This window comes from Magallana gigas, chromosome 7, assembly GCF_963853765.1.
Source record: "Magallana gigas chromosome 7, xbMagGiga1.1, whole genome shotgun sequence".
Classification (NCBI taxonomy): domain Eukaryota; kingdom Metazoa; phylum Mollusca; class Bivalvia; order Ostreida; family Ostreidae; genus Magallana; species Magallana gigas.
The window spans coordinates 4,983,371-5,006,901 of NC_088859.1; the positions used below are offsets into that span (position 1 = coordinate 4,983,371).

General features: G+C 38.2%; 3 protein-coding genes across 3 annotated transcripts; 1 reads left to right on the forward strand and 2 right to left on the reverse strand.

Annotated features, from left to right (window-relative positions):
* Positions 1 to 536: 536 nt before the first annotated feature.
* LOC105326150 (hillarin) lies at positions 537 to 9,958 on the reverse strand. Its single transcript, XM_034458616.2, has 8 exons — positions 9,111 to 9,958; positions 5,451 to 5,678; positions 5,021 to 5,242; positions 4,568 to 4,744; positions 4,282 to 4,364; positions 3,517 to 3,660; positions 3,155 to 3,310; positions 537 to 2,993 (listed from the first exon to the last, which is right to left on the reverse strand). Exons 1-8 carry the CDS (start codon positions 9,723 to 9,725, stop codon positions 1,442 to 1,444), a joined length of 3,177 nt encoding a protein of 1,058 aa, XP_034314507.2. The 5' UTR covers positions 9,726 to 9,958; the 3' UTR covers positions 537 to 1,441.
* Positions 9,959 to 14,525: 4,567 nt separating this feature from the next.
* Positions 14,526 to 17,690, forward strand: LOC117684852 (G-protein coupled receptor 157). The gene is made up of 4 exons (XM_034458611.2): positions 14,526 to 15,211; positions 16,055 to 16,266; positions 16,753 to 16,932; positions 17,258 to 17,690. Exons 1-4 carry the CDS (start codon positions 14,776 to 14,778, stop codon positions 17,513 to 17,515), a joined length of 1,086 nt encoding a protein of 361 aa, XP_034314502.2. The 5' UTR covers positions 14,526 to 14,775; the 3' UTR covers positions 17,516 to 17,690.
* On the reverse strand, positions 17,667 to 23,445 carry LOC105326149 (ATP-dependent DNA helicase PIF1). Its single transcript, XM_034458610.2, has 11 exons — positions 23,312 to 23,445; positions 22,502 to 23,216; positions 22,308 to 22,397; positions 22,048 to 22,201; positions 21,449 to 21,563; positions 21,106 to 21,212; positions 20,762 to 20,901; positions 19,320 to 19,426; positions 19,079 to 19,166; positions 18,587 to 18,732; positions 17,667 to 18,312 (listed from the first exon to the last, which is right to left on the reverse strand). Exons 2-11 carry the CDS (start codon positions 23,196 to 23,198, stop codon positions 18,097 to 18,099), a joined length of 1,860 nt encoding a protein of 619 aa, XP_034314501.2. The 5' UTR covers positions 23,199 to 23,216; positions 23,312 to 23,445; the 3' UTR covers positions 17,667 to 18,096.
* Between the last annotated feature and the right edge of the window lie 86 nt (positions 23,446 to 23,531).

Consider the following 23,531-nt stretch of genomic DNA (forward strand, 5'->3'; position numbering starts at 1 on the left):
AAATTTTTACACAATATTTGTATAGGCATGCCATATTGTGGGATATATTTCTGTACCAATCGGGTGTCAACTTCCTGTTAAATGACGACTTTGTTTATTTTTAGCCAAAATTTTCAAACAAATTTTCGTCAAAGATTTCTCAGCAGCTATTTATCGCAGATGCTTGAAATTTTAACACACTATTTGTTTTGGCATGCCATATTGCGGGATATATTTTTGTATCAATCGGACGTCAACTTCCTGTTAAATAATTACTTTGTTTAATTTTTTGCCAAAATTTTCAAACAAATTTTCGTCAAAGATTTCTCAGCAACTATTTATCGGAGATGCTTGAAATTTTTACACAGTGTTTGTTAAGGCATGCCATATCATGGGATATATTTCTGTACCAATCGGACGTCATCTTCCTGTTAAATGAGTACTTTGTTTATTTTAGCCAAATAGTCGTCCGTCCGATTTTTTTTTCAGACCGGGAGCTACAGACCTGCAGCTAGTTTTCCGTCAATAGTGTTACACAAATTGAAGACAAAACAACATAGGATTCATTAGTTTATTCTTGTCCTCAACGGTAAACGTTTTACTTCCAATGGAAAAAAATATATAACACAAATATATTAATTCATCATATCTGGGTTACATAAATACATAAACAGCAAAGAAGTTAACTAAATGGGAGCAAAAGAGTAATAATATCAAAAATGTGTATGTAGAATCAGGCACTTGTATAAAGTCTGAGGCAGCGGCTGATAGAGTTCACGGGAGCACTATACCGGTCGGTAGATGGCTGAAGCACTCACAGAAAACGTCACAGAAACAAGTACATTTCAAGAAATCAATGATTACAGACACAAAGGTATACACCATGTTAAATGAGTTGAACGAAAGTCGGCTACAAAAACAGGCAGAAATGAACATCACCATAATGTAACCAAAAAAAAGATATAACATCACCTTATAAATGTGTACAATGTCTGTAAACGGCTACACAGATATTGATATCACGTGGTAGATTAATATCACATGGATCGGGTATAATATCGTCGATATAAACCATATCAAATAGTTTGATACGCTGTACAGCACATGATATCGGTAACAGGCTACACCGGTCATACCCCCCCCCCCCCCCCTCCGCCCTTCACCCCTACCCCAACCTGCCATTGCTTTAGAATTCATGTTTAAAGGAATTGCATGCACTTGAAAAAGGGAAACCGACAATAAATGCGTATAATATTTCGATGGTCATAAAATTGGAATATCTTCATTGGTCTGAACACTGTATTGTCAATTCACCAGAGGCCGGATAGGGCAGAGTTACCTCCCGTCTACCGACTTGGTCCCGCTGTTGATTGTGTAGTAAGAATGATTGACAGCCCTTTAACAAAGTGACCATCCCAATCATCCACATGAAAGAACGGATATTCTGGATAACATTTTTCCGTTACTTTTTCTCACTTTTCTTGAAGAACCCCTTTTTAAATATGGACGAACTCCTGCGTTCTTCTTTTTGCGGGGTGCTGCCATTTGTTTCGCCGGATTTCTTGTACACAATAAGATAGTTGTAAATGTTTGGCATCTCATCGTCTTCCTTCTTTCGCCCGAACAAACTCAGCATGTAATTTCCAGTCTGTGGAAGATCCACGTGGTATTTAATCGTCCCGCCTTTCTCAGGCACCATAGCAACGCGATCTTTGACGTCAGCATCCGGCTCCTTGAGGAACTGATGAGTCACGACAACATCCTCGGGCACGAGGATTTCTACAGTACACGTGTTGGAATCGTTCAGTGTAATCTTTGGTTCTTTAGGATTGATGGTTTTGATGCCCAGAGATTCGAAAGTCGGCTGTGGGCCCCACTTTTCTTTCTTAATAGAGGTCTGTTTCTCTGGAATTTTCGGAATATCGACCGGATTGGTGACTTTCAGGCAGTTGATGAGATACTTCATGGCGTGAGATAAGGTGGTGTTCTCTCCTGCTTCTTTCGGGCGGCCGTAGATATCGAGTCCGTACTGCCCCGTCTGAGGGAGAGTCGCCGTGATGTGGATAGTGTCCTTATCTACATTTGTATTGATGAAGGCGTCCAGCGTTTTGGTTTCCACATTGTTCATTTTGAGTTTTGCTACCACTTGTAAGGGACGTGGCATCTTTAACTTTATATCCAGAGTGTCCTCCACGTTCAGAATTCCCGCCTTGGGGTTGTCCGGTGGTTCATCTCCAGAGGAGCTTCCACTGTCCGACATTCTGTCCCCTTCCGAAGAGTCGGGCGATGCTCGGCTTTTGCTGGATTTCCCTGGTCGCGTTTGAACCACCTTCAATCCAAAGTGTCGGTATCCCTTTTTAGGTCCCCATTCACCGGAAGCGCAGTCTGGGAGGGGATGCATTTTCCCACTAAGCGAATTACAAACAACCTTAAACTTACAAGTACACTTCAATCTAAAAGGAGAAATTGATGCCCCGGCAGTCTCCTCAGAATTAATGAGTCTATTGCTTTCCTCAATCTTATTGGCAAAAACTTCAAAGAAATACTCTCCCACGGCTGGGACATGGATGCTGAACATCACGGTGTTGTCAATCATGGTCTGGAATACAAACCTCTCCAGACTGGCGCCTTTGTATGTGGCCTCTTGTCGCTTCTCCTTGTCTGCGTACCTCATCTGATAATAGAAAACCAGGTCATTTTCGTATTCTTCTGGAATTTTTATTTTCACTTCCGTTGCCCCTTTTTCAGTTGTAACAAGGACCGCGGGTAAACTCTTTTCAAACGTCATTCCATAGTGGAAGAAAATGGAGCGAACAAACGGCAAGGCCTCGAACTCTTCAAGCGTGATTGGGTTCTCCAGCAGCTGCCATTTTGGATCAGAGGCCCAGAATTCCTGGATGAACTCGTCCGGATCCGTCAGAAAATAGTGCTCGTCGTACTGATAGCGGATCTGGTCCTTGGACTTGGGCTTTGGTTTGTCTTTACTCTTCTTGTCTTTGTTCAGAACCAAGTGCCTGTGGAATAACACCGTTCTTATGAATTAGCAGGCATTAAAAATACATTTCTCCTAGAAGCATAACCTCAAAATTAACTAAACAAGTTAATTCATACAAGTTTTTGCTTAATTTTAGACGTGAACCCCGTTATCCGTTTATGAAGGAGATTTGAAACCTACCTGGCTCCCCAGTTACACTGGACCAGCCGCCAGTCGCCGTCAATAAGCACGGCATTCCAAGTATTCTGGAAGTGCTCGGGCTTGATCTTCATCCCGGGCTCGTACCCGACACTCTTAGAATGACCTTTGATCTCTTCACAGTTCAGACCGGCGTAACTTTTGAAAGAAAAAATACAAGAAATCGTTATTCAAAAACAAATCACCGTAAACAACGTCTTTGCTCTTTTCTATCCACAATTCTTTTATTGTCGTATTTTGTTAATTAATGAAACTACAACTTTTTTTGAAGATTGTATCTGTGTACGACGCATGTATACAGGGACTTACAAGCAACACAACTGTTTTAATTGTTTGATATTTACCTGCACAATCTCATAAACAGCACGTGATAAGTTTCTGTTCCGTATTTAATTCCTCGAAGGAGACCCATTGGAGTGTCTGTTTCCATGGTTTCCTCGAATTCCATTACATTTAGATCTTTCACCGTAATCCATCGGTAGATGGCCCTGAAAAATATTACCAATATATTATTTGGCCTTAATTACGGATGTACCGATTGAAGTCGGGGTTATATGCATAGATATGGACCACAAAACAAGTCCTTTTGACTTTGCTATTCCAGTTAATTACTATTCCCATTTATTTTATACGAAATATACAATATATAACAATGTAAAGTGATCCTAACTCAGAAATATTAATTTAAATTTTCGTCACTATGTGTAGTATATTCAGGCAGCTTTAAACAACAATTGTAGAGACAGAGGTTTCCGCCAGAAGATTTTGGAAAATATCAATATTAAATATTTTTTCTATACAAAGTTTTTTTCACGAGAGATCCTGCTATCGATGCATTTTGAGATTTGACTGACTGCAGACAATTGTTATCTATCACGAGAAAGTATAGGTAATGTTTACAGAGTTCTAAATAGCCCCCGGTAACAGTTCATGACGATGCCTCACACCAGTACTTGTGAAGTACATCAGGTATTAAATGTAAACTCTGGAAATTCTTTAATGTGATCTTATTTCGGGTTATTAGCTCCATTGATTTCCCGACTATTTATCTCCTTTTAATACAGTGTGATCTTGTTTGGAGTCAGTGAGTGTGGATGATGCTATCGTACCGGGCTTTTTCCAGATCAGTGACCAGATTCTCTGTCAGCTGTTGAACCAAATCTGTATAGGTAGGCTGTTCATTTTCAGCAACCTAAGGAAGGCATTAATCAAGAAATTAGTCAATCATGAAATATTAATGTTTTTCTTTTTTCCTGTCATATTGTTACAAACCTCAAAATATGAAAATTTATGATTTTCGTGATATTTTTATTTTGGTGAGGATCAAATAGAACTGCTACAAGTTATTTCATCTGACAGAAAACACGAAAATATTTAGACACGGGGGAGATATACCTTGATTGTTTGTTCGTCGATATCATTGAACTGTGATGGGTCGACGTACAAGTCTTTCTTCCTGCACGAGGGTGGGTGAGGTGAGGGGATTTCTGTAGGCGCTACAGGGATGATTTCTAGGGCCTCCAATGCTTCCTCAATCTCTTCTGTGTCTCCGTTGGTTGTTCCCCCGTCAACCTGTTACACAAATTACAAATCGTATGTCAACAAAGAGGACAAGATTTGTCAAAACTACATAAAAAATATAGAACACGGTTTGATAGTAAACAATTAACTTTGAGAGGTCTAGACATTTATAAGCTATTACCAGCAACCAAATTCTTGGTAAATACAAGTACCAATTTCCAATGCCAAGCATCAAATGGAATTACCGAGAGTTCCCCAATGTTAAGTTTTCTACCTCTCACAGCAATAAAATACTGAGAGTCCCTAGTGCATGGATAAGTAACTCACGTGGTCCGCCGCCAGCTCCTGCTTCAGTTCTTGCTTGAGTTCCTCCTGTTTCTGGGCCAGAACCTCCAACATCTCACGACTCTGCCGCGCCACCATAGTAGCCGTCTTCTTCTGCTCCTTCTCTTTCAGTCTCAGCGTCATCGATTCCTGCTTCTTTTTCTTCTTTTCTTGAATTATGACCTCTATCTCTTTCTTCTTGTTTTCAAAGTGTATGGTCATTTGCTAAAAAGAAATATTCCATAGAAATATAAATCTTACTTTGCTACAAAGCTGCTACTGAATTGATGATTGACAAACATATTTACGAAATAAAACTTTATGTTTTACATCGTGCAGAAAGTACTTATATGAAATTTATCAGATACAATTGCAAATATTTACATGTATGCAAAAAAAACATGTTTGAAAAGAAGTTATTTATTTACGGTACCTTTTTCTCGTTGTCTTTCATCTTTTTCTTCTTTTGTCCAAATTCTTTGTCGAATTTCTCAGTGAGTTCCTTGAGTTTGATTTCCCATTCCTGCTGTAGTTCCGCCGACAGACGGAGGGCTTCCTGCTTCCGTTCATTATGGAATTCGTCCAACAGTCGGTCCTCCTCCCTTTGGTATTCAGCCTCCAGGCGACGCTGTTCTTCAATCAATTTCTTCCGCTTTCTGTACTAAAAAAGATGATAAAAATCAATAAATACTAATATTACTATTCATTAGTACAGCTTGTTATTGAAACACCATTATGATTCTTACGAATTATGAGAGCATCATTCTTTTTGCAACTATGTAGCCAATATCATGAATATGACTAATATGCTCTTGAGAAATGTCTCTATTCGGTGAAAAGTATTCACTTTGACGCTGTTGCTACACATTATTAATATTACACACTCACACATGCACCTATAATAGATTCAACTTTTTTGTCCCAAACCACATTGATAGCAAATGCGTACATGTACGTTAAACAAGGCTTGGTTATAATCGTTATACATATATTAGACTAATCATATTAGATGCATTAGAACAATTTTGTGTACTAGTATACGTGGTGGTTGCATGGCAAAGAAAGCAACGAAAATGTTTCATTTTTACGCACGAGAATTTAAATTGAAAAAGGTTTGTTCTTAAAAACAGATACCTTACAGGTTGAATGCAAATCTTAATTAGTTTTATGTAAATGAGGCATTTCCCAGGAATTTGGCTAGTTTGAAACGGCCTCCAGATACGGTGGGAAACTATCGTTTGAAGTCGGCGACTGCATTTTACCCATATATAGCGATGCTTTCAACATTTCTATTTCACCGTCTGGCGGTTCAGTGTATACTGGGAAACCTCGCTAAGGGCAGTGGGGCAATACACCAAACTGGACTTCAATTACATTTTTCAGAAATAAAAAAAACCTCGCATATAAACATGCGATACAGGTAGTTTGGTTATACTTCTTCATAGGTCATCCATATATATATATATATTCTGGACAAAATAAAACTAGTACAACTCCAGGCTAAAACCTTTCGTGTCCTGGTGATTTCATAATTCTGTAATTCCTGCATTGTTGTGATGTTTTATCTTATTGTGTAATAACTGTATATATGGGTTATGTCAGGCTTGTTCGTGTTTGTCCATATCTTTGCTTTTCATAAAAACAGTTCAGTTTTACATTTACAGACATAGTAAACATTAATTCTTGCAGCCTTAATCCCGTGTATTCATCTTGTTTAACCGTAAACTCATAGCCTGTTGGGGCATTCAACTTTCAACATATTGTGTAAATATATTACATGCATGTAATAAATTGAAAACCTTAGGATATCAAGTATCCACAGTAGCGATATCTTGATATTAGAACCCAGAAATTCGAGCTCAGTCGCTCTGTAATTCTTTTTAAAGCAGAATCAAGTAAATAATAGTAGACCGATTGGTTTATTGAACTCTCCTTATGCCCCCCCCCCCCCCCCCTTACGTGACGAAAACTACCGAAACCTAAAGTAAGGTTGGTCCGCGTTCACGCAAAATCTTAAAAATATGGTTATTTCCATATTCAATAAAAATCAATTGTCTATTATCATACGTTTATTGATTTTAATTTGTTTGGCCCTCGGTCCTTAAGGTTTCTGTTTCCTAGGTTTTCCATATTTTCCTGAACAAACCCCTGTAGTATGTCATCGTGCCGCGCAGACGACATCCGCCGTGTCGTTAATGTGTCGTCTGCTGGTCTTTTTTTTCGCCATGTCCGACATATTGTCCCCTCTGGAGATGCAGTGGACATGATTGCAATGACCATTATGCCTTATGAATAGGTGTGTAACTGTCAATGTCAAATAAAACCTTCAAAGGGAAACGTCTTTTACCTGTCATTTTAAACAATTTTGTTTGCTCTATTTAGTAAACAATTTTGTTAAGACCGAATTATGATAATCATTCAAATTCTTTAAATTTCTAATAATAAAGGAAGCAATAAAAGATAAGGGTACGTTTTAAAATCCGTGTATTTTGGATATGATTATGAACAGAAAGTCTAGGAATTCCACCCCAGAATTGTCAGTCTTGAACAAAGAAACAACGAAACGAAAGAAGACGTTCTGAAATTCCTGAGAGGAAACATTGTAGGACAAGGCAAAGGGGAATCCCCCTTGGATCGTGACTGAGCTAGAAGACACACAACAATTAGCGGCTTTTATCTCCCCCCAAATCGTCCGAATCCCCCAAAACACAGTAACAAGTACCCGGATGAGTCAGACACTGCCTAGAGTCGCAGGGATGCTTGTAGCGATACACCGGACATTTCAGAAAACCTGAAGCCCTAATCTCCGCTGTAATGACCGTCAAGTACTTTGTGTTTTAGTATTTATAATGAAGAGGTGTCGACTTTTCGTTCTTTGAGGGGTTCACGGGGTACGGGAGACTAAACTACAATAGTGATTAAAGCCTGCGTAATTCTTTTAATCCTTTGTTAAACACAGATAACGGAATAATCCGGATTACTTAATCCTAATCTCCCTCCAGACATTCCTGGTTCCCGTGTGTACATCTGATCGGGCTTGTACCCGGCATGAATCATATATAAATAAATAAATACAAATATATATTGTCATGCAATGTACGGAACCCCATCCAGCCACCCCACACACTCCAATAACAAACTAATCTTTATTTTTGTTGTTCTTCTAAATGTTTAACTGCATGTTGTTGTTGTTTTTTTCATTCATTGTGTTCACTTACCAGTTATGCATTAACACTAAACACAAAATAACAATACCTTTAAAATGTTTGTTCTCAAAACTTAGTCGAAATGTCAATTATTTGCATTTCACAATCGCATTATAGTTAGACTATACGGCTAAAGGTGTTGTTTTTACGATGCCTCCCCCGATAAATTCATATAAAAAGTAGGAGTTGTGTGTCGACCATTAAATCGGGACATTAGCGGTGACGGCGGTGGGATATAAATATAGACGGGAACTTGCTCGACAACTTCTCCTGTGTCAACAGTCTATATTGTCCTATTATATTACAACCGTATCAACTTATTCCACCGACAAAAGACTTCTAAATCCACTTACAGAGAGTGCTGACATACAGCATATCGTGCTAGCTGGTCACATAAGACATCAAACCTGTTGTATTGTTAATGAAAAAGGAATTGATAGACTATCTGACACCGATATCGGATTGCAAGCATCGGACATAAAGGTCCAAACAAATGCTCAATAAAGCCCTCTCTCTCGGCACTACACCGCGCGGAGGGTTTCGGAGTGACCAGTCCTAGGGTTGCTCCGTGGTTTATCGGGGGCTGATACACAGAATCTTTAATCCACAACAAGCCAGCTACTGATTAGACGGTGTATTGGTAATCAATAACGAACTCAATGAATAAAACATGCCACGACTGAAGACAGGCTTCAGAAATCAAAACACGTGTCTGTACAGTAAAAACATGACCCGGGTAGATCCTCGCACATGTCAGATCACTGTGTACGGGACAGAGTTGATTCTGATCCTGTTTTCAATACTTTTTTCTGTTAGTGTAAAAACAGCTGAAGAAGGGCTGTATTTAGAACATAATAAACGTGTTTGGTTTAGTTTGAGATACTTACAATGTTTGGGGGATAGTGGTGCTTGTCTAGCTTGCGTTGGTAGCCCTGTCGCAGGAGCTGCGCCTCTATGGGGCCCTTGATATACAGTGCATTACTATCTATGTCGGCGCCTTTGTGGAGCGCCTCCGCTGTGGCGCGTTCCGCCACATAGTCCTGAGTTTTCGGTACGGTGGTGGCGCGTTTGATAGCCACGGCCTCGTAGTTATAGCTTGGTTTTCTGAGGGTACCCGTCAAGCGAACCTCGGAGTTCATTTTCTTGCTCATCTTTTTGTACACGTTTTGACTGGCGATGGCACTCTTGATCCCCATGGCACCATGGTCAATGCTGGAACCTCCCACCCTGGGTACGTGGGTCCCGCAGTATACTTCGCGATCATTGGCACTCGTTTGGTTAGAGAAATAGTTCTTGATTGTCAGGAACTGTCCACAAACGAAGCACTTAAAACAGTTCTTGTGGAACACAACATCGTGGACGGGCCCGATCTTCTCGGCCTGGTACACCTGAGCCTTACACCTGTGGCAGGAATTCCCCTCGGAGAGGGTAGGCCGAAACAGGGAGGAGAGTCGCTGGAAGCCCCTCTCCGCGGACTGGGATTCCGCCGTGGCGACTGCCATTGATTCTGTACCGAGTTCAGACAAGCTATTATTGAGCCATAACAACACAGCCACACAAATCCAACATAAACTCAGTTAGCCCACAATACCCCTGTCTCCCTGAATCTCTCTCCAAAGTCTCCAAGAATGAAGGAAGAACCAACACAATAGCCTCGTCCCACAAAATCTCGTTCCGTGTTCACTCCGACTTACTTCGATCCCCGAGATCTATGTGAAAAATTCTATAGCGGGCGATTCCATTTGACAGGTAAGCGCGCATCAGACCGTAACCATTGACACAGGTATGTAATTTAGGTAAGCGATCCACACCTGAGGTTACAGAAAAGCTGACGTCCCACACAATCAATTAACAATTAGCAAGAGATGTATAAGTCTATTAACAAGCGGCCCTCCCACGGATTAACAAAGTCGGACCACGATAAACCATCATTATTGTTTTGTAATTAATAATCATTACTCTATGAAGTTTACATTTGCTCATATTATCTCTTATTTCCTTCCGCTTTGAATTTAATTTGGACAAATCAACGTCTATGTTTTTATGGAAAGAATGATTCTGTAAAATTTAAAAAAAATTGATTTTTCTTCAAAAATTATTTTTTTAATAGAATGAATATATACTTATGTACCTGTTTAGAATCTAAATAACACTGTGTACTGCCTTTTCACCAGGACTAAGCTACTCCATGTTTTTCTAAAAAAAAAATTTTTTTTGGGGGGGGGGGGGGGTTACCGACACCAGCATACCCTCGGCGTAAATCGTGATTTGAATGAAAATAGACTCGACTGATATGCGAGCATATTTTCTCTTTATTCAAAATTAAAAGACCATATCATTCGCAAGATCTAGGGCATAAATAACGATAAATAATGGATATCATCATGTGTACGTAATCAATTTAAATGAGAGAGGGGTGGTCTTGTACAGAGAGAGAGAGAGAGAGAGAGAGAGAGAGAGAGAGAGAGAGAGAGAGAGAGAGAGAGAGAGAGAGAGAGAGTTGATTTTGGACACTTGTTCATGAAATATAACACGTTTTATATATATATATATATATATATATATATATATATATATATATATATATATATATATATATATATATATATATATATATATATATATTGTGGGTGGGGGGAGGCAAAAACAATGAGGTGAATATAAAACTTGCTCACCCTGTAAACCAATTATTTTTATAATGTCTGAAGTCATATAAATTTAATGTTATTTCACTTGAATAATTATTGGTCCCATTTAAATGGTAATTGTTCTGAGACGCTGTGATAGTACTAGTAATTGATATCATAAGAGTGATTAACGAACTGCTGTGATTTACACGCACCTGGTTTGGCAATATGTTGTACAAGGGATTAAAGGACAATGCTGGCCATTAACTGCTTAAAAGGTGATTTGAACTTAAATAATAATAATAGTAGATGTTAAAGATGTGCGTGAAGAAGAAGAAGAAGAAGAAGAAGAAGAAGAAGAAGAAGAAGAAGAAACACGACCTCATATAGAACCTGTGCGCCGTTTTTAATTTTCTTTCAAAGAATGCATAACGTCATCGACAGTACGAAGTAATTTGAAGAATGACAAGATATTTATTTGTCATTCAAACATATTTTGCAAAACATTACTTTGTCGAGAACAGGTGAGGTTTGCTTGACAAACACCTTTAGGGAGTCTGGGGTCGGCCGGTGATTAACGTGTCTATGCCTTCGTTTACTAGTACTATACCTGTATTTTTTTATATACAGAAAACGGTCGCTCTTTACACCCCATTTTGTGATTGTGAAAAAGATGTTTTTCCTTATCCGTCCGGTATGTGCATTTCTGAGTGGGTTATGGTGGATTAGGTATTTATCTGTAAGAATCTCTAGATAAATACCTGTCCTCATAACTAGGTTTATATATATGATAGACGGCCACTTTATTGACATTGATATTAATATATCATAATGCTCGAAGGAATTTAAGTAAACATCGTTTTTTATGTTAAGAATAACAAGAACCACTGCAATCCATCCTTATCAATTCCTGACTCGATGTGACGGGCGCTGAATTGTTGGTGTTTGCTCGGGGATATGAGAGTAAACAAGATGGACCGTTTTGATCTGAGGAGAACTTTTCCCTCCACGGTGGAATGCAGGTTCTGATGACTGCTGATATTTGGATTTCATTATGGTAACGTCAACACGTCTGGGTGAGGTTTTACGAGGAGTGGATCCAGATAGAGACATAGACTAAAAGTAATCCTTTGTGTGTCTAGAGGGGGGGGGGGGTGTCAGGAGGGTCCAGACCTTCATGCAAATTTTAAATTTCTTTAAATATACATTATAAAACCTAGAAATCCGCCTGGCAAACTCAAATAACGGTCGCTCACCCCCTCCCCTCCCCTCCCCTCCCCCGGAAAATGTTCTGGATCCACTCATTAAATGAATGGGCATGACGTCCTAATTAGGAGTATGTCTAGAGGCGTGACGTACAAAATGCGGAACGTATAAAGCTGTAGTTATGGGGAGTGGGTACATATTTGTAACAGACCCCTTCTATTCATTAATTACACAGAAAGGACAGCATATTATAGTCCCCATGAATTATAAATTATACTGTCGTAATTAAGTAATATTGGTTAATTTTTGGTGGTTTCTTTATTTTTTATCATTCACATGCATGATAAAACCAAAAGCAAGGTGTGATATAAAGGGGTTGCAGCAAGCACCTTTTGATCAAATCTAGTTATTTTGATTTTCCTGAATATTGGATGAAAGTCTTTCAGGATAAAATTGCATAAAATAGTGAATGGCCACTAAGAAATAACAAACAAGTTGGGGGTGAGGGGTGGGTGGGGGGGTTGTCTAAATGGTCACAGTGTATAACAGCCATGTAAAGAATTTGTAATATCATTTTAACTAACTTAATTCGATCATGACCACTCCGTGATCATTCCTTAAGGTACTAAATAGTTCACTAAACCTTGAAATAGTTTCTAAAATCACCAGTAGATTACTCGACTATGATAGACAACATGATGCACAAGACGTACACAAGTCAAATAGGCCAAAAAATGCAACATTGGATTAAAAAAATTGATTTTCAAACATTTATTTCAGTAAATATATGAATAAAATCCTGAGGCGGATTCGAACTCATAATCTGCGGTTACAAGCCCGATACTGAAACCACTGAGCTATCTCGTAACGTAGTGTCTTAGAAATATTTGTTTTGGTTTATCGAGGTACCTTTTGGGATATGTTATATGCCCCGGACTTGATAAGTCACTACATGTGTCTACTACCGCTTCAAAAACCCACACCAAAGGTCCATGTTACTCAGAAACCCACACTAAAAGACAATGTTACCCATACCAACACTCTATGTTAACTAGATACATACGCCAACGGACTATTTTACCAAGAAACTAACACTAAAAGTTCCATGCTACCAAAAACCCCACACTAAAGGGCCAGGTTACCAAGAACCCCACTCCAAATGACCATGTTACCCAGAAACCCACACTAAAGGTCCATGTTACCCAAAAACCCACACCTAAGGACCATATGCATGTTACCCAGAAACCCACACCAAACGACTTTCTTACCCAGACACCCAACCAATAGACTATCTTACCCAGAAACCAACACCAAAGGACCCTTTTACCCAGAAACCCAAACCAAAGGACCATCTTACCCAAAGACCCACACAAAAAGACCATCTTACCCAGAAACCCACACCAAAGTACCTCGTTACCCAGAAACCCACACCAAAGAACTGTCTTACCCAGAAACCCAACCTTAAAGGGTCATCTTACCCAGAAACCAGAACAAAGGATCATCTTACCCAGAAAGCCAACGTATAGGAAAGTGTTACCTAATATTTGGATAGCAGCTTCCTTGTTCATATAACCATATACTCTGCTTGCCTGCTTTTTTTAGATACTAGTAATCATTGCCAGGCTTTTTCACACTTTGATCTACAAGACCTCTAAATAATACTAGAATTATCGACCGACAGGTTTTTGGTAGAGGCTTTCTTTATTGTAATCATGCGATATTCCTCTTAAATTCCCAGGAATATGGTGAAAGATCATCAGTTCAACTCCCATGCTTGCGGATCATCAGGAGGGGTGACTAATAAATTAAATTTCACAATACTTGTATTAATTTTTGCTTCTGCTTTAAAAGGACATGGTCACGATTTTGGTCAAATTCTATTTTTCTGTTTTTATTAATTGCAATGCTTTAGGGTAGCATTTCCAATGACCGTATGAAATTGGAGAGTCAGTAATGAAGTTATAAGCAAGATACAGGGCTCACAATTCTTTGTCATGTAAACAAGGCTCGTGCCCTGTTTTTGTTTACATTAGTTTAATATGCCGGTAAAAGTTCTTTTTCAAGCTGATTTTCCCATCTTCTTATTAATTTTAAGCATTAATAAACAGATCTTAACGTTTACCACATTCTTTTTCGGTCTTCACTTCAGCGTTCAAAATGTAAACAAACAATTTGTTTACATAGCAAAGAATTGTAAGCTATGTAACTCGCTTTTAACTCGACGAATGACACTTAAATTTTGGTTGCCTATTAAAAATGCCTTACTGAAGCATTGTAAACAATAAAATCGGGAAAATAATTTTTGACCAAAATCGTGGCCATGCCCCTTTAATGCAACACGCTAAACCTGGTCAAAATTAGCTTTGTAGTTAATGCGGTAAAGCTTAATGTTTCCAAATTTTTAGGGAAATCGGACATGGATAACCATTGGTCACTTGGGTGACCTACAACGTATAATTGCACAATAATCAACATGATTATTTAAACATACAATCTAAAGATAAACAAATGCAATATGATTTCACAGTTTTAAGTCACGTGTATCAGTCACTAACAAATACTGATCGGTATATGATAAAGCTGTGGTACCCAGCCCGTTATCACTCTTTATCGTTCAGTGATCGTTGACCGATGCACCAAACCGCCATCTTCTTATTCTACATGTAAAGGTACACGATTAAACGTGATCATAATTCCCAGTGCAAGAAATATAACACCAATGACAATGTACGGGGTGAATCTCACGGCCCTCATGGAGATGAATTCCGTGGACAGATTATACCTCGGTTTGGGACTTCTGACGTCATTAGCTTCACTGCTTGCGTGTGTGACGCTGTTCTTTGTCGTCTGCTGTATTCCCGCCATCAGAAACAAAGCGCGTTATATCGTTCTGTTCATTGTGATTGCTAACGCTGGAGCCAGCATTGGAACTGTAGTGTCAGTTATCGTCAAAGTGGGCTACCCTGTGGTGTCGTGGCGCTCTCATCCGGCCTGTGAGTCGGCCGCCGCCCTGACAGTCTTATTCCGGATCAGTGGGTATCTGTGGACAGTCACGTTGGCCCTCTTCTTGTGTCTGGAGGCCTGGAAGAAAACGTTGAATTTCACTTCCTCTTTGATCCTATGGCCCGCTCACTGCATCTGTTGGGGGTTTCCGGGTAAGTCTACGATGTCTTTCTTCATATATGACATGCTGTTGAATTCCATTATATAAATAGTGCCTGTTTGGGAGGGTAACTGTTGAAATTAGCACCCCGAGAAAACCACTGTCAACCGACGCGAAGCGGATGTTGACAATTGTATTCGAGGGGTGTCAATTTCAACAGTTACCCTCCCAAACAGGCACTATTTATTTTATTATACCGAATGTCTTATTTTTGAAGAAAATTTAACTGCTGTTATATAGAAATGAAGTGAATTCTACGGCGAACCGTACGCGCATAATTTACGCGCATGTAACAATTCGTTGTGTTACCCGTTGCCAAGTGTGTTACTAACGCTGAGGGTAATAGAACGGATTACCAACTGCGTCTAAACCAATCAGATTTCAGTATTTAACATGAAAGTATAATAATAATGTATGCAATTCAACAAACATAGTAACTCATATGGATGGTTAATTTTTTGGCTAATCCAAATTTTGAAAGATATTTTTACATTTTTATTCAATTACGGTAGTTTAACTATAACAAATTGAACTGGCAAAGAACAGTTATTTTATTGAATTACTAGCAAACATTGCCTCTGTTGGAAGAAAATTCGCAACTTAGCATCCTATAAAATACAGCTGTTTGCAATTCTGGTTTCGTTACACATAATGGTACTAGTATACCGATGTTTCCGTCAAATTTGGCCTCGGTGCATATGTTTGTTTCCGTTTTTAGTTTCGTTAAATACGAGGGTACCAGATCTTGTTTCAATATAAAGCCTACATGTACATGACGTATAAGGGTTCAGTACATATTATACAATGGTCACAGACCCTATTTCCTGATTTGTAGTGGCCATCATGCTGACGCTGGTAGCACTGGACGTCCTGGGGTCAGACATCGGCAAACGACCCGGACACGTGCGCCCACCTTGGTGTTTCGTGGACCGTCAGATTGCAGACTACAACACATTCGCAATTTTGGCGGGAATGGGATGGCGCATGGCGGCCATCATTTTGTGTTCCATTTCATATCTTTTTTTACAGTATCAAGCGCTTAAAAAGGCAAGTAGCGAAAACCTACAGTACTAGAGACTAGTAGAGAGTATACATTGTAAGATTACAGTACTAGAGAGTATACATTGTAAGATTACAGTACTAGAGAGTATACATTGTAAGATTACAGTACTAGAGAGTATACATTGTAAGATTACACTACTAGAGAGTATACATTGTAAGATTCGTTCCATGTTACTTTTTCCACACTGCTTTGAACAACAATATCATTATTGTATCGCGATCTTGATTCATTACCCAAGAACAATACCATGGTCCATAACTTTTGATATCAACACCGTTCTGTCCCCCCCCCCCCCTTAAAAAAACTTCAGGAGTGCGGCATTGCAGTTGCAGTGTTCGAAAAAGGCGATAATAAATTCCTCATTAAGAAAAAACTGAACTTGTGTATAGAATTGCTCTGAGGACATGGTTATTTTGTTTGATTAATTAATTACGGGAGGAAATTAAGTCTACATTTTACATATCTTTCAGCCAAAAACGAAGCAGCCTGAAAGGCGACAGGAAGGGGAAGAGCACGAGAAGCCCTCTGTAAACCCCAACCGTAAATTGCGCCATCTGCTGGTCGTCTTTGTCCTGCTAAACATCTGGGGTGCATGGCATTTTCTGATCTCCTACTATCGCCCGGATGTTGACGTAATGGTAGCAATAGAGGTGAGGAGGAAAAGTTTCTTACAGAACGATTAAAAAAAAATAAAAAAATAACAGAGAAAAGAAAGACCAAGAAATTAATATAAATGGAAAGAGTGAAAAATTAAAAAAAAAAAAAAAAATATTTGTAAAAACAGAGACACAAATAATGATTGTTATTCATGTCTATGGTAAAAATAAGTATTTTTTTTTTGGGGGGGGGGGGGGTTATTTGAAAGTCTCTTTTTCAATTGGTAAATTATTAAAAATCTTCGCGAGTTTTCTCCTTGAAGATGAAATGTTGGTGTAGCAGGTATTTAAAATAATGAAAATTCTCCTCATGTTCAAGGTGATTTGTGACAATCTGCAAGGATTCATCAACACCGGGTTCTTTTTCATGTTCTTCGCTGAAGTACGACGCGCAATGAAGGAGTTCTGCTGCAAGCCTTTCTATAAACGTTGCTTCAAGCGTCTCCGTGACGCCAATGTGTCACTTCCGGTAGAAATGGAACAGCTGAGAGAGGAGAGTGGGGACCACACCCACCTACTGGAGGGTGAGGAAGACCAGGTTCACTTCACACAGGAACCTGGTCACCCAGACAGCTAGAATCTCAACCTGTCAATCAGGACAGTGTCAGTCTTTGTCAGCCGACAGTGCAGACAGTCTGGTCACCGCTAAAAACGTCGACCTTTCTTTGTGTTTTCATTGCCATCATCAATTAACATAAATGTCATCCTTCACTGAGCATAAAAACAAGAACTCTAATAGAAATTTTATTGCTCATGATGTTTCATATTTTTGATGGTAAAAAAAAATTATTTAAAATACACAATGTCATCACAATTTTGCGAAAACAAATAAAATGTATTCATTGTCATTTTCAGGCAATAACATTACAAAGTTGTCACAATTTTTTCTGTAAGAGTTTATCTGAATACAAAAGAGCTTTCAAAAACTCTCTCAAAATGTCAAATATAAATGGCACAATTAAATAATCAAACTCACATTCACACAGTTGCACACTTTATTCGTGAGATCATGGTTACCTGTACCAAGGATTCAAATACCAGACATCAATAATATCACAGTAAACGACAGACATTCTACCCGTGGTTACATATCACTGCTGGGGAAAGTTACCTCACTTTTCTAAAGAATCACAATGATAGAAGTGTTTTTCTTCAGACCTACCAGGATCCATCTAAAGATGTCTGCATCATTTTCCGTGTTAGTTCTAATTTATGGTAGAATCTTAGGACGTCCGGATTAGCGAGCACACAGGAGCGGTCAAAGTCCAGAATACGGAGTCCCTCAAGACTCTTGGCACGGGAGAGGGCGACATATGTCTGACCTGCCTCGAACACCCGCGACAGGGACATCTCCACACAGTCCAGCGTCATCCCCTAGTAATACAAAACAAAAGTATTGACTGTATGCGGAGTGTATAGTGAAAAACCACTTGTATTTCCCTCTACAAGGTTTTAGAACTTGTAAACTTTTGATATATATGGTTAATTTGCTGATTTATCTTCAAAGGTACATGCAGACAAGATAAAAATACTTCTTTAAGAGTCAAACATACATTTTTGTACATTTAGAATACATATCAGTAAGGCAACATCAGTGCATGCTGAAGAGCAATGGAACATGTACATGTAATTGTTGTGTTGACATTACCTGAGATTTGTGGATGGATATTGCCCAGGCCAGTTTGAGTGGGACCTGTTTCCTGTTGATGAAGACTGCCCCCGACACCTTGAACGTCCACCGGACAGGGCGGATGACCTCCTCCTCCCCACTCACAAACTTCACCAGAGGGTAGTCTAAAAGAGGAATCTACTTGTGTTTGTTCCACTACACAAATTATTATATGAAAAATGGCAAGACTTTATCAGAACTTCTGATTATCAGTTCTTATTTAATAGATATTTACAGTAAATGATTAACATATTTATCTTAATAATCCTCTTCATTTTATTCAAAATAATATATACATTACCAATAAAGTCATGGAGGATATTATATCAAAAATGCTGTTTGTAACCAAATTGAAGTGAACCACAAGTTGATAGCAGTCTAGTACTTTACACTTCTACCACCCCTCGTACCCAATACCCTGAGTATTAACATACAATATAGCAGCCATTCTTTGAGTCTCGTACACTGTACCTTGATTCTTCTTGTCGAATCCCACCACCACCCCACGGGCTCCATTCACTAGACCTCTCTGGACATCTAAATTCTTGGCCAACATTACCTACAAGGAAAAACAGACTGAGATAAAAAAGGGCAGCCAAATACTTCCTTCATAAGTCTCAGTCGGTCGCCATTCAAACTGTTCTTTTATGGAGAAATAGCGCTACTGAATTCACTTACATGTACAAAGGTAACATAACAGATGAAGTTTTACCTGAGCTCCTACTTTAAGGACAACTTTCTTAGGAACAGGGGAGAGAACTTCCAGTTGATCCTTGTAAGCTTCTTCTCCATCAACTGCCACAAATGTCCTCTCCTCTCCTACAAGTGTGTACATACAAATACTGTAAACGTGGACATTTTGACGATGTGTTAATTTTGACTATAGCGGCGATTTTTATTTTCTCGTTAAAATTTCCACTCGCCAAACTTCACATCATATATATAGCGTATTAATACCAGAGTTTTTTATCGGCATTATCCCGTTAGGACTAGATCAAAGTTAATGATTCATTTATGTAAATAGCTATAAAAACACGTAATTAGCATTGTAAAACCTGTAAAATCTAAACAAGCATGTTTTAAATGCAATTATCACTCAATCGTCACAACATTCTATAATAACTTTGCGTGCGTAATTATCATGCCGTGTTTGACCTACTTTGTTACCTCAGGCAATATCGTATAGTGAATAAAAACAAAATACAAAGAACAATTTTATTCCATCAAATCTGTACAGACTTTTTTTTCAATCAAAGTTAAATTTTATTAATACCAACGCTTGTAAAAGAGTTCGCAAGAAAGTCGCAATCCTTGCTGATAACATCATCAACTTTCTGCACCCATTTTGCATGAAGCGGTTTAATTGTCGACGTTCTCACGTCTATGTCAACTAAGCCGCTGTTTTCCCCCGGCTTTTGATTTTCTACTTTCTGGGGAACTTTCTCAGAGTACCAGTTTTGAAATTTGGTTTTGAGACGTTCTTTGTATTTCTTATTAACTGTTTGGTCTAGCAGTACTCTAGCCTTAGAATACAATTTAATCAAAGAAAGATAACTTTAACCCTGGCATTATAAGAAATCAAAGATAGATAACACTAGTCTTACTCTTATTCAAAAATTCGTCAAAATTAAAACTCGCCAATTGTCTCTTACTAAAAAATCGTCAAATTTTGAACTCGTCATTTTAACCACGTTTACAGTATATGGTACTAAGTTAACTCATTTCAGTGAAAACAAGGAATGTACCCTGATTCAGTAACATTCTTTACAACTGTGAATGCACACAAACTGTCCAAGTGTGTATATCTGACTATATCATAAATAAATTATAAAAACAAATTTGTATGATATATTTTTTAAGGTAAGTACTTTTCTATGTATTTTGCTACTGAGAGAGATTTCATCACAAATACATATCAACTTCTTTTCTTTTAAAGAAATACCGATAGTTTTGTGTGAATAGTACTATCTTGATACTACAATACATAATCAGATACGTATTTGTTTAAAGTAAATCTAAGGATTTTAGACAGCAGAGATTTAAAATGCTTTTATGAATTTGAAATTCATACTGATTTATTGCATAAAAGAAGTAACTTCCCTTGTATATGTAAATTACTACTGTACAGTCTGTAGTTTTTGACTTGTACTGTACCTTGCAGTTTTCCTAGATGATACTGGTTGATCTTATTTACATCCTCTTTATGAGTACACAGTCTGGTTGCTAGGATACCATTCTTCTGGATTTCATGGTGTACTGTCTGTCTCAGAATCTGATGGGTTTCTTCACTGCATCTATAGTAAATTCAAATACATGTAAATGGCAACTAGGAGTCTAGGACATCTGACCTTATTACATGTTTATTTCAAAATAACCCAGAACAACCTATAATTATCCCTTACAAACTTCATATTGAGATATAAAAAACTCAAAACTTTCTGCTTTAACTTAAATAATATCACTGGTGTAAAAAAAACAACCAATATTATATCTCTTACTTTCCAAGACGAATGTTCTGTAAAATGTTGATAAATGACAAATCGTTCTGACGACGCACTTCCTTTAGCTCCATATTGACTTGTACACATCTTGACCAGGACTTTGCCTACACATAGAGATTCATAAAAATAATGAACTAAAATCTAAAAAAATATGCAGTTTCGCAGTGAGAAATATTCTTAAAAACTCTCATTTAGAGCACAGTGTTTTTTTGAAAATTTCTTATAAGAAATTGAATCAGTCTGACACGAAAATGTACGGTATAAACTTTAATTAATTTCCATAGAGATTGTATGCCTAGGAACAGTTTGATAATGAGAGATGGATATAATGATACCATACCTGAAAGCAGAATGTTTTCTTGTCTGTTCCCTTGGTAACTGGGGGAAGCTGTAGAAAGTCTCCACAGATGATCAGCTGGATTCCTCCAAACGGGTTGTCGTTCTTCCTCACAACCCTGTGGTAGAATGGTATACAAATCACTGTATGGCTATACTTATAACACATTATAACATAATTAGACAGAGACTTCAAAAACCCACAGTGTTTATCCATATTTAGACCAATAGATGTTATCTTTACCACTGTACTGGTATATAAATACACTGAGGTGTACCGGTATATACGCATATGGTATTAAAGGTACCAGTATTCTCTTAACCTCTAGAGTCAAAATTGTTATCTCAAATAAGATGGGACCAAGAATTAAATAAAGTCAGTGTATAGTTTGGTCCACAAGAGAACAGATGTTTGGACTTCAATTTCACTTCGACATATCAATTCCATGATAGATCATCATATCAATGTATGACTATGAGATATCAAAGTTCAACTGTCTGTATATCAATTCATCAAAATTCAAATACCTGAGACCACTTTAGCTTTCAATTAAATTGCAGTGTTAAAATTAATTTAAAAAAAGTTAACTCTAGCATGTTTACCTTGCCACGGTCTCCAGTTTGTCAAAGAAAGCTCCACTGACCATTGAGATCTCATCGATGACAAGATGGTGACATTTCCTCCACTGCTGAGCTATCTGAGGCCTTGAGGCCAGTTGTACACACTGCTCCAATGGGGCAGAACCAGAACCAATACCTACAAAGGGATAACTGAAGGTCTAGAAAACTAGCAAAAAAGAAATTTTAATCACTCTTACAGTTACTGCTTCATAAGAAATACAATTGCATTTCATTCATCATACCCGCAAAGGCGTGCAATGTGGTTCCTCCAATGTGGCATGCTGCCACTCCTGTGCTGGCAGTGGCATATGTGTGCTGGGGTGGGAGGGAACCTATCAAAAATAGAGAATGTAGAATCAATCATAGAAGATTTTAGATGGATTAGTAATTCCATTTGATAGATCTAATGAAAACAAATGTCTCAGTCTGTTTGTACCTATAATTCTCCTCATCAAAAAGGATTTCCCTGTTCCTGCACTTCCTGTGAAAAACACATTCTTCCCTTTAAGAACAGCATCTAGAATTGTACTCTGTTCCTTGCTAAGTTTGACAGGCAGAGCGATGGATGATGGATTCAGACTACTACACATCAGCTTACTTCGCTGGACGGGACGATTCTCCTTGTCATCATCATCTCGTTTTCTCTTTCCAGTCCCTTTTCCCTTTGGTGTAAACATGTCAGGTTTTGATTCTAATTCCTTGGCCCTTGCCTCGTGGACGGTTTTGAGATCTTTGATAGTTAGAGGACTGATTTCTTCAAATGATTTTGGTACATCTGATAGCAGTTTCTTTCTCTCAGATATAAAACCTTTCAGACGTCCACATTCAAACTTAGTGCTCAACAGCTTTAAGAAGTAAATCAGCTTGTCTGGAGGAGAATTGCTTATCAAAAGATTCATATTTCTATCAGGAATTTTAATAGTAGACTTTCCGTCTTTAGCAAACTTTTTATGGATTGTTAAATCCCTTAGTGCAAAGTTCATTGCTTTTTTCTGAAGTTCAACCTTCAGCACAACATCTCGGAATTCATTGCGCCCCACGGAGATATAGATATTTTTGTGAACACTAGATTTCTGAACATCTCCAGTTTTCGACAATTCCTCAACTGTGAGGGTACACTGTAGTCTCTCCATGACCAATCGATGTCGTTTCTTGTGGAAATAATGTACAAATTCAATAAAATAAAATCATACCACAAACATTATTCTAAGAGTCAAAAATATAATTTCAGAAAACAGAAAATTACCTGTTACGCGTTCTGCATTCAAACTAAACAGCAGTTCTGCATCAATGCTAATGACACTTGTTTGACTTGACTATCACTTCTCTCAAATTCAAAATGTTTTCAAAATGACGTCATTTCCGGATGAACAATTTCGTCAAATTGTACAAAAAAATATTCGTGTCGTTTGTCTTTTAAGTATTTTGTATCGTCGGACTAATTTTAAAAAGTGATAAAACGTTTT